The sequence below is a fragment of the Eublepharis macularius genome, chromosome 1, assembly GCF_028583425.1.
Source record: "Eublepharis macularius isolate TG4126 chromosome 1, MPM_Emac_v1.0, whole genome shotgun sequence".
Lineage (NCBI taxonomy): Eukaryota > Metazoa > Chordata > Lepidosauria > Squamata > Eublepharidae > Eublepharis > Eublepharis macularius.
This window is the reverse complement of record NC_072790.1, coordinates 8,547,394-8,564,348: the sequence shown is the minus strand read 5'-3', so window position 1 is coordinate 8,564,348 and position 16,955 is coordinate 8,547,394. Positions and strand designations below refer to the sequence as shown.

The 16,955-nt window shown below is 52.6% G+C and overlaps 1 protein-coding gene across 4 annotated transcripts in view; it reads right to left on the bottom strand.

The window, feature by feature from the left end:
• KIF16B (kinesin family member 16B) overlaps positions 1-13,041 on the bottom strand; it is a 155,689-nt gene extending 142,648 nt beyond the window's left edge. For all 4 annotated transcript variants that reach the window (XM_054970397.1, XM_054970407.1, XM_054970417.1 and 1 more), the window contains exons 1-3: positions 12,948-13,041; positions 4,186-4,255; positions 900-1,013 (exon numbers count right to left, since the gene is read on the bottom strand). In XM_054970397.1, coding sequence (XP_054826372.1) covers positions 900-1,013; positions 4,186-4,255; positions 12,948-12,994 — 231 coding nt within the window. In that variant the 5' untranslated portion in view covers positions 12,995-13,041. The remainder of the gene's footprint in view (positions 1-899; positions 1,014-4,185; positions 4,256-12,947) is intronic.
• Between the last annotated feature and the right edge of the window lie 3,914 nt (positions 13,042-16,955).

Here is a 16,955-nt window from a genome sequence, read left to right as displayed (position 1 = left end):
CCTAAACAGCGTTACTCCATCTAAGCCCATTGATTTCAATGGGCTCAGACTGGAGTAAGTCTGTTTAGGATTGTACTGACAGTAGTTAGAAGGAAGTCTGAAGACAAATATCACAAGCATCTGGAACAGAACAAGTTTGCTAAGCTATAAAACATCTTTCTTTACCTTTGTCACTGAGCACTATTCCATGATTATTATTTAAGCCTTCCGGTAAGGCCTCTGTGGATACTCATAACCTGGTTGTATGCAAGTTTATATGGAAGTTAGTCCCATTTTATGCAGTGGGGCTTAATCTCAAGCAAGCATGCACAGGACTGCAAAACCAGGCCCATAAATACAGATTATATCCCCAACAAATAGCCCAAGGAAGAAAGGGGGGGGTGGGGGGGAATCTAAGACATTGCAAGAAAACAATCAATATTGTTTCTAGGTAGCTTTCTGAACACCCGAGAAACTTGTTAAAGATTTCAAATATTTTGGATTAATTGATGTGGTTTGTCAAACCCTGGCTATTGAACAGGAACAGAGGATAAAAGGGTAACTCAAAAATAATGTGGGCATATAAATATCAGTTTAATAGACTGGTTGTATCTGCTATCAGTTGTCGATCTGGAAGGTTTTAAACTAAACAAAGGCTACTTGAATGTTGCCCCCTAAGAGAGTAATCCTGTCTACTCAGAATTCTGCTTACACGCAGGAAACGGTTCTCAGCGCTGTGCTGCCAACGTGTGACTGACATTCATTAATAAAGCTTTCATAACATATTATTGCATGGAAGAGTTGAAGCAGAGGAAGCATTTAAAGTTCTCCCAGTTATCAATGACATTCCCACTCAGGTCACCAGACTCGGCCACTCTCCCTTCATTCTGCAAAAGGCTCTCAGGTACCCAGCTGCTTACCATTTCCTGGCATGCATAGTTTGGACTTTTAGCATCTGCCGAGAAGTACGAGAAATCATAGGTAAACGTTTTAGTCCGTTCTCTTCCCATATCTCCAGTTCCTCCTTCCGGTATCTAAAGATGAATGAGTTTGGTAAAGTGAAATCAAAATTCTATAAGGCCGTATTACCAAAAAGCTTTTCCTCTCTTCTCTGTTTGACATCAGGGTGGTATAAAACTTCCTGTGTCTAAGATCTCCCCCAGTTTAACTGGCAGGTCACTGTACGTGTGTTACATTTTGCTGAAAAGAGCTCCCCTTCCTACACAAGTGAGAACGGGCTATGATCTCTGTTTACAAAACTGAGGCTGGCGCATTCACAGATACGATGTAAAAGTACCTACAACTGGCTAGCTGGTTCGCTCACTTTCACTAGATATAAAGGCACCAACCAATCCAAAACATAACATTTCAACTGAACTGAATTTCTGCAAAACAGCACTACACTGAATGTATTGCAATAACCCAATATGAAAGCAGGCCAGCTTGTCCAGAAAAGGGCCACTATTAGTCTAATTAATAATTGTGTGCCATTGCAACTGATTCTTGCCAGCTCCAGGACTGGGGGAGAGGGGGGGGGTCTCGAGGCAAGAGAAGAGCAGAGGTGGGTTGCCACGGCCTTCCTCCGCACAGCAAGGGCCATCTTCCTTGGTGTCCTCCCATCCAAGTACTAACCACGGCAACCCGGTTTAGCTTCTGAAATCTGACAAGACTGAGCTAGCCTGGGCCACCCAGGTCAGGGCATTAACTGTGCGCCTTCAAGCCACAACCCATGGCAGCCCCAGGTTCTCACGGCAGACGTGGTCTGCCATTGCCTTCCGCTGCACAGCAAGCCAGGCCTCCCATTCAAGTGTGGTCGACCCTGCTTACCTCCCAAGCTCCGATGAGATCAGACTAGTCGACAGTCGCCCCGACACTGAATCTCTCTACACGAGACATCTGACATGTGAAGAACGCGTGTCGGGAGGTGCAATGTTAGCCGGGAAGGGTAGTTTAAAAAGACAGAGCCAGCAGCAGAGCAAAGGCTTTGCTATACACTGGAGCTGTGTGAAGGGGCTGTGAAATGCCAGAAGGGAAACTTCAGCCCAGTATAACCTCTCCAGGTCAAAGCCCGGCTCTGGAAGGCAGCTCCAGCCCATTTCCATTCCTTGCTGCCCTCTGGTTGCCACCCCACACAGTTTTAGACTGGAGAGGTGAAACTGACAGAGCCTTCTCAGAGGCGAAGATGAAATTAGCAAACCCTCTGAGGAGCGATCTCCACCAGCTCTGTCTTTTTAAACTATGTTTCCTGGCTAACATTGTGTCTCCCTACACTAGACGAACATGCACTGAGGCATCGCGTGTGAAGAGACGCCAAGACTTGGGACAACTGGGTATGAGTCTGCGCTCTGCCACCGAAACGACCTGAGTGACCCGGGGTCTGTCACTCTCAGGCTAACCTGCCTCCCAGGACTGCTGCTGTAAAGATGAAATGGACAAGGGAGAGGTGGTGCTGCTTTAGGTCCTCACCGGGGGGGGGGGGGAAGGGGGCAGGATTTAACTTTTTAAACAAAGGTCTCTCAATGGCATACAGTTTGGGGGGAAAAAATACTGATTAACATCTTATCGTAACTGCTGCCTAGAAAAAAATAGCTACTATGTAAAGAAGAGTTACTCGCTGTATCTGAGTCCTTTACACGGCCACATTTCCCCACTAACTCGTTTTAAGCAGGGTCTAACAGGGGTGGTGGCAGAGCGGATCCAACCTCTCCTCCGGGAGCCTTCCTCCAGCTACAAAGGCTCGCCCTCCTATGAAAGAGCCACTTCCGCTGGAGGAAGGCCCCTGAGGCTGGAGGAAGGCCCCCGAGGCTGGAGGAAGGCCCCTGAGGCTGGAGGAAGGCCCCCGAGGCTGGAGGAAGGCCCCCGAGGCTGGAGGAAGGCCCCCGAGGCTGGAGGAAGGCCCCCGAGGCTGGAGGAAGGCCCCCGAGGCTGGAGGAAGGCCCCTGAGGCTGGAGGAAGGCCCCCGAGGCTGGAGGGAGGCCCCCGAGGCTGGAGGAAGGCCCCCGAGGCTGGAGGAAGGCCCCCGAGGCTGGAGGAAGGCCCCCGAGGCTGGAGGAAGGCCCCCGAGGCTGGAGGGAGGCCCCCGAGGCTGGAGGGAGGCCCCCGAAGCTGGAGGAAGGCCCCCGAGGCTGGAGGAAGGCCCCCGAGGCTGGAGGAAGGCCCCCGAGGCTGGAGGAAGGCCCCTGAGGCTGGAGGAAGGCCCCTGAGGCTGGAGGAAGGCCCCCGAGGCTGGAGGAAGGCCCCCGAGGCTGGAGGAAGGCCCCCGAGGCTGGAGGAAGGCTCCCTCCCACCTTTGCTCGGTGGAGTGGGAGGGCGAGGGTAGAATCCGCTCCAACGAGCGTGTAGGAACATTACTGAACGGTCGAGCCCTTTGCTGCAGGAGAAAAAGAGCATCTAAAAGTGCGTTAGGAAAGAAGTTTTAATTCATTTTAAACCTCTTTGGGGCTTATTTAAAAATGTGTGTAACAGGAGAAAAAAAGCAAGCTTGGTATTGCAAATATTGTATAGGAATAACCGTCCACAGGACAGCACGATATCCAGCCTCATCCATAAAACAATCTTTTCAGCATACGTTCAAAGCCCTGTTTTAATATTTGAACAAAACCTGATGCAGGGCCCCCGTACTGTGATGAAAACAGGTGTGTCGCTGCATTAAGGTCTGTCCCAACGTATCATATACAGATTAGACTTCTGAGACACAAGTAATAAAGCACAGCCCACTGCCTGTATCAGCCTATTTAAGGCTCCCCCGCCCCCAAACCCACAGAAGGGATGCTGGCCATGTCTCAGCCCCGGCAAGTCACTCCGACATGGGGGAAATATTTGGCAGGCTGCATGGGGCCACAGGCCACCTTCTCACAGATCCTTAATAAACAGTAGTAACTGCGCTCCTACAGCACCCTTCTGGACAGAGCAGTGCGCCACTCAGGGCAGTGGACAAGGCCAGTGTCGTTATTCTCCCCTCTCCCCCGCTGGGCGCTGGGCTGAGAGGAGGGGCTCCCCCGAGGCCACCTGCTGAGCTCAGGGCAGGAGTGGGATTGGAACCAGCAGGGTGCTGATCTGCAGCCCAACCACTTCTCCAGTATGTGACAGCAACCCTGCCTGATGCCCATCGCCCCAAATTCTGACAACCCTACTCCAGCTTGCCAGGAAACGAGAGGAGACAAAAAGAAGAAAATTATTCCCCGAGGCTGCTGAAAACCTTCTCACCTTCATGTTTGTAATTGCTGTTTTATTTTTCTCCATGGAAATAATAAATTTAGCACCCAGATCCTTTTCCCTGTAAAAAATAACAAACGGTAAGAACACTTGTGACAGCAAAAGTTAAGAACATGAGAGGGCAACTGATGCCTGTAGGCAGCCAATACCTGTTTCTTCAACCACAATAAACTTTCGTTCCGTTTTTCATTGCGGCCTAATTTTCCATTCAACTTGCCTGTGTTCATTTTGAATCTATTGGTTACATTTTTATCCCGCTCTGCCTCCCTCGAGGAATTTAGGTCAGCAGACATGTTTTCCAATCCTCCATATAAGCCTCACAACGTAGCTGTGAGGTAGATAAGGTTGCCAACTCTACCTGGGGAAATTCCTGGAGGTCTGGGGTGTGACGCCTGGGGAGAGTGGAGTTTGTAGAGTGGAGGGACCAACTGGGTATAATGTCCGAGTCCCCCCTCCAAAGCAGCCATTTCCTAAAGGGGAATTGATCTCTGTGGTCTGCACATCCGTTCTAATTCACGAACTCCAGGCCCTCTGTGGACGAAGGCCACCTTAGAGGGAGGTTAGGCTGGCTGAGCGCGAGTGACAGACTCAAGGTCACCCAGTGAGGTTCATGCTTTGAGTGGAGATTCGAACCTGGGTCTCTCCCGCAGTCCTAGCCTGGCATTCTAACTGCTCCCGCACTGCATTTCAATTCTCTGGTGCTTCTGTCTTACTGTGGTATGAATATAACAAGGTTCCCAGGTTCACGTTCCACAGTTAACATTTATTTTACATCAAATTAATTATCGCATTACCTTGGTTCTGCATACTTGCTATTCACGGCACTTACAGGGCTGCCTGCAGGCATTTCACTAGAACCGGGAACACACTCTGTGCTGTGCTGACAGCCACAACTCCAGACAAAGTGAAGCCACAACAGCCCTTGAGATAGCAGAGTAAGGGACACCTACGCCAGCACGGCAGTAACTTTTCCTCTGGGTTCATCTTACTCTAAACACATTTATCCTACTTTTCTTCCAAGGAACTCTGGGTGGCCTAAATAGTTTTCTCTGCTTTATTTTTGCCCCTCAACAACAACCCTGTGAGGTAGGTTAGGCTGAGAGACACTGACAGGCCACTCAAGAGAGCTTCAGGGCAGAGGAGATATTTGAGCCTGAATCTCCCGGGTGCCAGTCAACACACAAACCACTCGCCCGTGTCGTAAGAGGCTCATGAGAAGAAATGTGCCTCCCACCTCATTCTCCATCGGCTTAAATACGATAGCAGAGACAAGACAGAATGTGGAAACTGCAGTGCTTTGAAGAGTACATTTAAAGCCCTTTAAATTTTTTGCAATATTATCCACTCTACAACATTCCATTTGCAAAATGTAAAAAAGCGGCAGCTTCGTTCATGTGAACTGCTTATACACAAGGGTTGTGACACAACAAGATGTTCACCAGACACTGGAAGTGCAGGCAGAAATGCGTAGTCAGCTACAGGGGAGTGGATGAGCGACTGCCAGCCCTGACGTCTCTTCCTGGCAGGCTTCGGCCAATTTCCTTCCCTTCGCCCTGGCTTCCTCCGCCTCGAGCTCCCCTTGCATCTTGGCCCCTTCCTGCTCGGCTTCCCCTCTTCACCTGAGGCGAGATGGGGGGCAACCCGAGAAAAGGCCGCCTTGGTCATGGGCATCAAAATGACGCAATTCCCTTCCTAGAGAAATTCATCTGGCCCCCTCGATCACTGCCCTGGGGACCCGTGAACTATTAAAGTGCTAAAAGGAAGGATCCCTGCAGAAAGTGGCCGGATGGATTAGAAATTTGGAGGGGGGGGGCAGAGATTTTGGCCCATATGCCCCAACTGAAGAATAACTGTAACAAGGCAAATGCCTCCCCAACGATGGAGAAGTATAAAATCGCTGTCAGCTCTGGACAAGAAAACCCTCCCTTCACACACACACACACACACACACACACACACACACACACACGACAACTGGGCACGTTTGCCAAAGCTTCAGCTTTGAATAAGCAGCTTATCCTGGCCTATGTTTGTAATTCTGTTCCGCATCCTTTTGGGAAGGGAGGCGTGGCAAAAATTGAACTTGATATATTGTACTTGTACAGCCAGTCTAGCCAGTCCTTATTTGAAACTCGAGAAGGCAGGGCGTTTTACAATAGCTCATTAATGACCGAGGCTGGCTTTGTACCATCTTATGCCAATGCACTAAAATCAACAAACCTGGCACCGTGATCCAAGCCGGATCATCTTGGGGGCACCCTCTCCTGAATATGAAGTAAAACAGTGGAGAAAGACGGGGAATGTGCACACTGCCAGAGAGGAAATATTTAAGTTGCACCAGGATGGAGTAAGTCAAAGGGAGGTAATCCAACTCCAGCTATAGCAAAAAGGGGCGGCTGCCAGCAGGGAGGAGCCTTGGCTCAGTGGCCGAGCACCTGCCTGGCTTGCCAAAAGGATCCGCTTCAGTCCTTGGGATTTCCAGTTAAAGGGCTAAAGCGGGAGGTGATACAAAAGCCTTGTACCCAAGACCCTGAAGAGCCGCTGCCAGGCACCCGCGGCCTGACTCAGTAACTAACGTCTTATCCTGCCCTCCTTCCAAGGACCCCAGGGCCACACACGCTGTCCATTTAACCTCCACAACAACCCTGTGAGGTAGGTTAGGCTGGCCCAAGGTCACCCAGCCAGCTTCCATGGCAAAGTGGGGATTTGAACCCGAGTCTCCTAGATCCTAGGCAACAAAACCAGCTCTGCAGTCTGGTTTTCGCAGGGGCTGCCGTTCCCAGCATCAACGATGGTTATGCTAATGCCCTCACAACTGACAAACACAATGCTAAAAGGTAAGAAAAGTCTCTGGAAACAACTTCCAATCCAGAACTCATCTGAGAACCAGACGGAAACAGGAAATCCAGAACGAGGGATCTTTTTTTCCATTTCAAAGAAGCATTACAAATATTATAACTGCACTCTACTTCAAAAGAGAATTACTTCTCTTCCAGAAATTATTTTAATATTACCAAACTGGCAATAACTTTTTTATTACCTTAAGAAAGACTATAGCGACTGGGTATGGCGCAGGGGTCACTGGGTGTGTGTGTGGGGGGGGAGGTAGTTGTGAATGACAGGATTAGACTAGATGACCCTAGAGGTCCCTTCCAACCCTATGATTCTACGAACTACATTTTGGCCTTGTATCTTAAACCCACTGCAACAGAAAACCAAATAACTGCAACGGCCAAGGTTGCTGGAATCTCAAGAAAATGGTAAGAATTCATGAAGGGCAGGCACTTGCTTCTCCCACAAACCAAAATTAATCACACAATGAGCTGCCTTATCCGTTTTGTGGCACCCCAGAAACTATTTATTCCTCCATAAAAATTCAGTGGACTGTGTAAGAGCCCCTTTTGAGAAAAAAGCAGCAGAGGCCGGGGCTTGCGCGAGTTTAATGTTTACGAAGAAACACCTGATTTCAAAGGTCACAAGATCAGTCCCAGAGCACCTTCGTACTCAGTGCAAAGGAACGCAACTCAGGTTGCCTTTAGATTTAAAAAGAGCTTGATAATTCAAGTTTCCAAAGGATCCGAAAAATAAGCTATTACATATTTTACAAAGTAAAATTGCAAAAATACACAATGAACTATTTAAGAATAGGGTGACAGTGCCCAAAGTAACGGAAGAATAAATTAAATGAGTACGTGACAACGGCAAAATTATCCTCTGTTAAACATAATGGACCAACTTTGGAAATTCAAGATAAACTGAAAACTTTTTTTAATTATATAGCTGAAAACTAAGAACAAAATTAAATTAATAAAGAGAATGATAGACAGAAAGAGGTAATACATGTTCATAATAAAAATTTTATAAGTTGATAAAAATGTTATTAGATATGAAGGCAGCTTGTAAAGATAGAATAAGATATTTAAACTGAAGTGAAATATCAAAAGTAGGTTTAAGTAAGTTCCACTTAAATGGATGTATGTAGTTTTTATTTTAGGTTTACAGGATTATAGTGTATTATTTACGTTTGTATGTTTGGAAATATCATATCATATCATATCATATCATATCATATCATATCATATCATATCATATCATATCATATCATATCATATCATATCATATCTATCTATCTATCTATCTATCTATCTATCTATCTATCTATCTATCTATCTATAATATATATTTAAAAATAGTTTAACGAGCTTTTCCTGGGCATAACCGTCTCTTTTCTGTGCTCCCCTTGAATGACAGTGGTCAATCTGGTTTTTTGGTCCATCAGGCCACGGTAAAGGAACCCAGGGCCATAAATGTGGCAATATATGTTTTCAAAAATTTGTAAACAAAATTTTCAAGATACTGTAAAAAAAATGTGACAACTCTTCATTCTGCACCAAGCAGCAAATACACTTTCCATACTGACGGCCCAAATAGAACATCATGCTTCATCCATCATGATCCCTCCATGACACGCCTGCCCTGTCCTGGACGGCTCGGGCTAGCCCCGTTGCGCCAGATCTCGGAAGCTAAGTGGGGTCGGGGCTGGTCAGCACCGGGGTGGCCACCGAGGAAGTCTAGGGCCACTAGGCAGAGGCAGGCAACAGCAAACCCCCTCTGGACGTCTGTTGTCTTAACAACCCCATGGAGTTGGCCGTAAGTTGCTGCTGTGTGTCTAGCGAATCTGGACTTCACTGGCGGTCTCCCATCCAAGTATGTCTAGCGAATCTGGACTTCACTGGCGGTCTCCCATCCAAGTACTAACGATGTCTGACCCTGCTTAGCTTCCAAGAAGGGCTTCGCACATTACCCAGCAAAATACAGAAGTTTGCTCTGGTCTGTTAGCTTTATAGGGTGCTAGAGCAATCCCTGCTGCCTGGCACATGAGCCACAAGAATTCCAGGGCCAAAATAATTCATTTCATATCTGTCTGCATGACAGCTTTACAGATATGTAAAAAAATGAAAACACTCATGCACCCACACCCAAAAATGTGGTGTGTGAAGGAGTTCCAATACAACAACACATAAACAACAGTGTCAGCCTTAGAAGGGGGTAATTCTGAATAGGATGATACTGTAAATCATCTAGTTTTTCATCAGGGTCTCTAGACATCCTTTGTCGATGCTGTCCCCAACTACTCAACACTGGTGATCCCCACAACAACATATTGCAGAAGTCCCCAGCGTGGTGCCCGTGGGCACAACCATGCCTGCCAACACCTTTTCTGGTGCCCACCAGAAGTTTTTAGAAAGAGGGTGGGGCCAGGTGGGGCTCTTGCAAAGAACAGCTTCAGATTGGCCACTGGAGATCTGATGCATCATGCAGATGTTTAAAAACATCAGTTTGGCAGAAGCTGCTTCCACAGCACAAAGATCTTCACTCTGCGACTGAAGGGAAGCTGCAGCGGCCATTTTGGGACAGTCATTTTGTTCCGGTGCCTTCCACACTGTGTCAGAATTCCCAATGTGGCTCCGAAAGGCTGCAGGCCCTGATATACTTAATGGGAGAAGCAATATTAAATCCAAATGGAGATCCAAGAGTCCTTTACAAACCCACACAAACTATCACTTTACTGCCTTCAAGGGGGAAGAAATGAACATACACACACCCTGCTATATTGCTGCTTGAACAAGTCTGAGAGAGAAACTCTGACAGAGGACCGAGAGAAGGCAGAAAGGCTCAACGCTTACTTTGCCTCAGTTTTCTCTTGAAGGAGAGAACAGGCCCACCCCAAGATGGTAGTAGGCAAAGCACGGCTACGGGGATGCTGGTTGGCATGGGCAGAGAAGTTGGGGAGAAGCGTCTTGCTGTACAGATCCCCTGGGCCAGACGAGGTGCACCCGACGGTGCTTAAAGAACTTTCAAAAGAGCTTGCAGGCCCTTTGTCAGTCATCCTCCAGGCCTCTTGGAGGACGGGTGATGTGCTGGAGGGGAAATGTCATCCCAGTCTTCAAGAAAGGGAGAAAGGAGGATCCTGGGAACTGCAGGCCAGGCAGCCTGACCTCCGTCCCAGGGAAGATACTGGAGCAGATATGAAAAGCGTCAGTCTGCAAGCATCTGGCAGGCAACATGGTGATACGGGGAAGTCAGCATGGATTTGTCCCCAACAGGTCCTGCCAGGCCAACCTCATCTCCCTCTATGACCAAGTGAGAGGCTTACTGGAGTGTGGGAAAGCTGTTGATGAAGTTTATGTGGATTTCAGTAAAGCTTTCAACAAGGTTCCTCATGGTGTTCTGATGAGTAAACTGGAGGACTGTGGACTGGACCCTGGCATGGTCAGATGGACAGGAAACTGGCTGGATAACCTCAACCAAAGAGTAGTTGGTCAAAGGCATCGCGTCTGATTGGAGGGAGGTGTCCAGTGGAGCGCCACAGGGCTTGGTTCTGGGCCCCAGCGCTTTTCAACATCTTGATCTGGATGAAGGCGTGAAAGGATTACTCATTACATTTGCAAACTGGGAAGAGTAGCAAAGATAGAGACAGAACTCAACAAGATCTGAAGTCATTGCGAAAGTGGACAGATTTGGATAAGATGCAACTTAACGTGCCTAACTGCCAGGTTCTTCACTTGGGTCACAAAAATGCAAAGCAGGCATACTGGATGTCTCCATCCCACTATATACTGTGTTGGCCAGGCCCCGCCTAGAGTACAGTGTGCCGTTCTGGAGGCCGGACTTCAAAAAGGATGCAGACAGATTGGAACGGGTGCAGAGGAGAGCAGCCAGGATGATCCGGGGCCTGGAGGCCAAGTCCCAAGAGGAAAGACGGAGGGACCTGGGCATGTTCAGCTTGGAGGCTGAGGGGAGACGAGATTGCTCTCTTCAAGCATTTAAAAGTCTGTCACTTAAGAGGAGGGAAGGGAGCTGTTCCTGTTGGTAACAGAAGATAGAACTCAAAATAATGGGTTTAAACTACAAGAGAGAAGGTATCGGCTGGACATTAGGAAAAGCATCTTCACGTTAAGAGTAATCCAGCAGTGGAATTGGCTGCCTGGGTTTGTGGTGGGTTCCCCCTCATTGGCAGGCTTCAAGGAGCGGCTGGAGGAATCCTTATTGGGAATCTTTAGGCTGCTCCTGCACTGGGCAGGGCGAAATGGCCTGTAAGGCCCCTCTGTGATTCTATGAATCAGGACAATTCACTTGTATTACAAACTTTCTGTTTACTTTGCACAACCATCTGTCTTTGTTCTCTATTTCAAGCCAAAAACTACACACAGACTCAAATTACAGAAAGCCTTGAATACAGACAGAGGTATACTGATGTGTTCCTTTTCTGTACAGCACTTCTTCAGTGTGTAAATAATGCAAGTGCTGTCCTTCATAGAGACAAAACGTGCCTTCAGCTGGAAAACTTCACAAAACACTCATTAACTTGTAAAGCCAGGAATCCTCAGGGTTGCTGTACCCATATATAATGAGTAAAAAGGTTTTTAACAGCCAGCAAGGTAAAGCGCTCTCAAACTGACAGTGTCCTTTGGCATTCCTTGTTCTGTGGCAGAAAGAGAAGGCATCTGGCCCCTGCTTAAGTCAGAGCATATGGATTTGACCCCTTTCACCTCACCAGGGCTGAGAACCCCAAATGCCATCACTGGAGTGCAAGGAATTGGTTCAGGGCAGGGCCACGGCTTAGCCATTTGTCTCAGCAGGTGGGAAAAGAAAAACAGCCTCCAGAGAGGACCTGTCTCCCCCACAGGACGCTGCCAGGGAGGGCTGCCTGCTGAACTAATCCCTGCCCTTGCTGGAAAAGGAGAAGCAAAGAGCTCACAGAAGAGGCGGAGCAAAAGAATCCTCTGGCATGGTCGCCTGGAGGCAACTCCGGCTCGCCCGGGGCAACTAAGGAAATGCTTCTTTGCAAGCCTAGAGAAATTGCAAACTCCGATAACGGTCGGTTTTATGGCTGCAGACAAGTTAACTTTTGTCCTGCTGAGTCAGGGTAGGCGTGAGCATCTCCCGGCGCCGCTGCCCACCTCTGGCTCTTCTGCAGCCGCCCCGGGGGGCCAACGGCCGGAGAGGGCCAAGAACTTGGGGAAGAGTAAAAGGAACGCGGCGCTCGCCGGGCAGCACTGGCGACCCACGGCAGCCGGAGCTCTCCCGAGGCGCCCTTCGCAGCCGCCAGGCTCCCGGGTTGGCCGCAGATACTTCACATGCACCCTTTTCCAAACAACCCAACCCTTCCCCGCGAAGCGCTCGAGGTGCCAACAGCCCCCGGACCAGTTTCCCCACAGCAGACTGGGACACGCGGCTGGGCTGGGCTGGGCTGCCGGAGAGCCACGGGGCGGGGGTCCCTCGCAGCAGCCCCTCGCAGACCCGCAAGGGGGCCCAGCAGGGAGCAGCTTCGGGCCGAGGCCCGGGGCCCCTCCCTGCACGCCTCCCTCGGCCGCGGACCGCCGCCCACGAGGGCGGCCCCGGGGGGCTGCGGCAGAAGAGGCCGGGGTCCGGGCGCGCTCCTTCCTTCGGACGCGGGTGCTGCTCTCTGGCGAAGGGAGCGCGGAGCCTCCGAAGCCGACACGCCCCGGGCGGCTCTGGCCGGGCTCCCCGGGCTTCTGGGGCGCTCCTGGCCCGGGACCCGCAGGAGAGGACCGGCGCCGCCCCGCCGAGCGCCCAGCCCCGCCAGCCCAGCCCAGCCCAGCCCAGCCCCGCGGGGCCTCCCGGCCGCCTCTCCCGGCCGCTCCTCCCCGCCCCCTCCCCCCGCGGACACGCGGCTGCACGTCTGAACGCAGAAGACGCGCGTCCCGCGCCGGGCGCCTCCGCCTCACCTGCGGTCCAGCGGCCGGACTCGGAGCGCCACCTTCACCGAGGCCATGGCGCGGCCCCGGCCCGGCCCGCAGCTGCCCGCCTGGCTCCCTCCCGGCTGCAAGAGGCGCCCTGGCAATGCCGCCGCCGGCCCCGCCCCACTCCTGGCACGCGAAGCCCCGCAGCGCTGCCCGGCGGAAGGCGGCGGCCAAGGGACAAACCGCTGCTGAGCGCGTTGCGCGGCGCAGCCTCTGCCTCCCGGTGGTGGCTGGAGATCTCTCGGAATTTCAGAGATCGGTTCCCCTGGAGAAGACGGCTGCTTTGGAGGGGAGGGGGCTCTATGGCCTTATGCCAGACCAGGCCCCTCCCCTCCCCTCGCCCCACTTTCTCCAGGCCTCGCCCCCCAGGAATGTCCCAACTTGGGAGCCGGCAGCCCCAGCCCCTCTGCGTGCCTGGGGCGGGAGCCTGCCTGGGCTAGCTGCGGCCTCCCGGGAGAGGCGCCGCTGCAGGCGGCCCCCATTGCACCTTTCCGGGGAGCGCGCCTCGGCCACGCTCCGGAGGGGAGGCAGGCAGGGGCGACCCGGCCCGTGACTCGCCCTCCTTCCTTCCTTCCCTCCCAGGCGCCGTTTCCTTGCAGAGGAGGCGTGCTGGCGGGGGAGGGGGGGAGCGCCTGGTGCCAAGGGGGACGACAGACCCCCCCCCCCTGGACGCAGCCCAAACGTTAATAGCGCTTTCCAAACGTATCTTAAAGGAACAGGCGTTCCTTTATCAATATCCATTATAAAGGCCTCCCGGAACACGTTATCCTCTCCTGGTGTGCAGCGGACAAGCGCAGAGTTGAGAATGCTACAGAGTTCTTTGGTTTCTTACAAAGAGGAATACCCCCAATAGTCCCCTGCTTAGTTAAGTATAAGTTGACGCTAGTTTTCCCAAAAAAGGGATGTACTAAAACGAATGACAGGATTGCCCATTGGAAATAATGAGAGAGGCTCGAATGCCCATAGGAAATAATGGGAAACGGGAATGCCTGTTGACTTGCATGGGCTCCATTGAAACACATTAGAGCAAAAAAAGAGGTGCAATGAAAACGTGGAATGGATTTTGAAGGAAAGTGTCTGGGCCCAGATAGACTGTTCTGGGACTGGAATGACAGGCCCCATGCTGGAATGACGGGCCCTGGGTGTGCCGGAAGGGCTCTGGGACTGGAATGACAGGCACCATGCTGGAATGATGGCCCCTGGGTGTGCCAGAAGGGCTCTGGGACTGGAATGACAGGCCCCTGACTGGAATGATGGCCCCTGGGTGTGACAGAAGGGCTCTGGGACTGGAATGACAAGTCCCTGACTGGAATGATGGCCCCTGGGTGTGACAGAAGGGCTCTGGGACTGGAATGACAAGTCCCTGACTGGAATGACGGCCCCTGGGTGTGCCAGAAGGGCTCTGGGACTGAAATGACAGGCCCCTGACTGGAATGAAGGGCCCTGGGTGTGACAGAAGGGCTCTGGGACTGGAATGACAGGCACCATGCTGGAATGACGGCCCCTGGGTGTGCCGGAAGGGCTCTGAGACTGGAATGACAGGCCCATGACTGGAATGACGGCCCCTGGGTGTGACAGAAGGGCTCTGGGACTGGAATGACAGGCACCATGCTGGAATGACGGCCCCTGGGTGTGCCGGAAGGGCTCTGAGACTGGAATGACAGGCACCATGCTGGAATGATGGCCCCTGGGTGTGACAGAAGGGCTCTGGGACTGGAATGACAGGCCCCTGACTAGAATGACGGGCCCTGGGTGTGACAGAAGGGCTCTGGGACTGGAATGACAGGCCCCTGCCTGGAATGATGGCCCCTGGGTGTGACAGAAGGGCTCTGGGACTGGAATGACAAGTCCCTGACTGGAATGACGGCCCCTGGGTGTGCCAGAAGGGCTCTGGGACTGAAATGACAGGCCCCTGACTGGAATGAAGGGCCCTGGGTGTGACAGAAGGGCTCTGGGACTGGAATGACAGGCACCATGCTGGAATGACGGCCCCTGGGTGTGCCGGAAGGGCTCTGAGACTGGAATGACAGGCCCATGACTGGAATGACGGCCCCTGGGTGTGACAGAAGGGCTCTGGGACTGGAATGACAGGCACCATGCTGGAATGACGGCCCCTGGGTGTGCCGGAAGGGCTCTGAGACTGGAATGACAGGCCCCTGACTAGAATGACGGGCCCTGGGTGTGACAGAAGGGCTCAGGGACTGGAATGACAGGCACCATGCTGGAATGACGGCCCCTGAGTGTGCCGGAAGGGCTCTGGGACTGGAATGACAGGCCCATGACTGGAATGACGGCCCCTGGGTGTGACAGAAGGGCTCTGGGACTGGAATGACAGGCACCATGCTGGAATGACGGCCCCTGGGTGTGCCGGAAGGGCTCTGAGACTGGAATGACAGGCACCATGCTGGAATGATGGCCCCTGGGTGTGACAGAAGGGCTCTGGGACTGGAATGACAGGCCCCTGCCTGGAATGATGGCCCCTGGGTGTGACAGAAGGGCTCTGGGACTGGAATGACAAGTCCCTGACTGGAATGACGGCCCCTGGGTGTGCCAGAAGGGCTCTGGGACTGAAATGACAGGCCCCTGACTGGAATGACGGCCCCTGGGTGTGACAGAAGGGCTCTGGGACTGGAATGACAGGCACCATGCTGGAATGACGGCCCCTGGGTGTGCCGGAAGGGCTCTGAGACTGGAATGACAGGCCCCTGACTAGAATGACGGGCCCTGGGTGTGACAGAAGGGCTCAGGGACTGGAATGACAGGCACCATGCTGGAATGACGGCCCCTGGGTGTGCCGGAAGGGCTCTGGGACTGGAATGACAGGCCCATGACTGGAATGACGGCCCCTGGGTGTGACAGAAGGGCTCTGGGACTGGAATGACAGGCACCATGCTGGAATGACGGCCCCTGGGTGTGCCGGAAGGGCTCTGAGACTGGAATGACAGGCACCATGCTGGAATGATGGCCCCTGGGTGTGACAGAAGGGCTCTGGGACTGGAATGACAGGCCCCTGCCTGGAATGATGGCCCCTGGGTGTGACAGAAGGGCTCTGGGACTGGAATGACAAGTCCCTGACTGGAATGACAGCCCCTGGGTGTGCCAGAAGGGCTCTGGGACTGAAATGACAGGCCCCTGACTGGAATGAAGGGCCCTGGGTGTGACAGAAGGGCTCTGGGACTGGAATGACAGGCACCATGCTGGAATGACGGCCCCTGGGTGTGCCGGAAGGGCTCTGAGACTGGAATGACAGGCCCATGACTGGAATGACGGCCCCTGGGTGTGACAGAAGGGCTCTGAGACTGGAATGACAGGCACCATGCTGGAATGACGGCCCCTGGGTGTGCCGGAAGGGCTCTGAGACTGGAATGACAGGCCCCATGCTGGAATGACGGCCCCTGGGTGTGCCAGAAGGGCTCTGGGACTGGAATGACAGGCCCCATGCTGGAATGACGGGCCCTGGGTGTGCCGGAAGGGCTCTGAGACTGGAATGACAGGCCCCATGCTGGAATGACGGCCCCTGGGTGTGACAGAAGGGCTCTGGGACTGGAATGACAGGCCCCTGACTGGAATGAAGCCCTCTGGGTGTGACAGAAGGGCTCTGGGACTGGAATGACACACCCCTGAGTGCAATGACGGAACCTGGGTGTGAAAGAAGGGCTCTGGGACTGGAATGACAGGACCTGACTGGAATGACGGCCCCTGCGTGCGCCAGAAGGGCTTTGGGACTCAAATGACAGGCCATATGCTGGAATGACGGAGCCTGGGTGCACCGGCAGAGCTCTGGGTCTGGAATGACAGGCCCCTGACTGGAATGACGGCCCTTAGGTGTGACAGAAGGGCTCTGGGACTGGAATGACAGGCCCCATGCTGGAATGACGGCCCCTGGATGCGCCAGAAGGGATCTGGGACTGGAATGACAGGCCCCATGCTGGAATGACGGCCCCTGGGTGTGCCAGAAGGGCTCTGGGACTGGAATGACAGGCCCCTGACTGG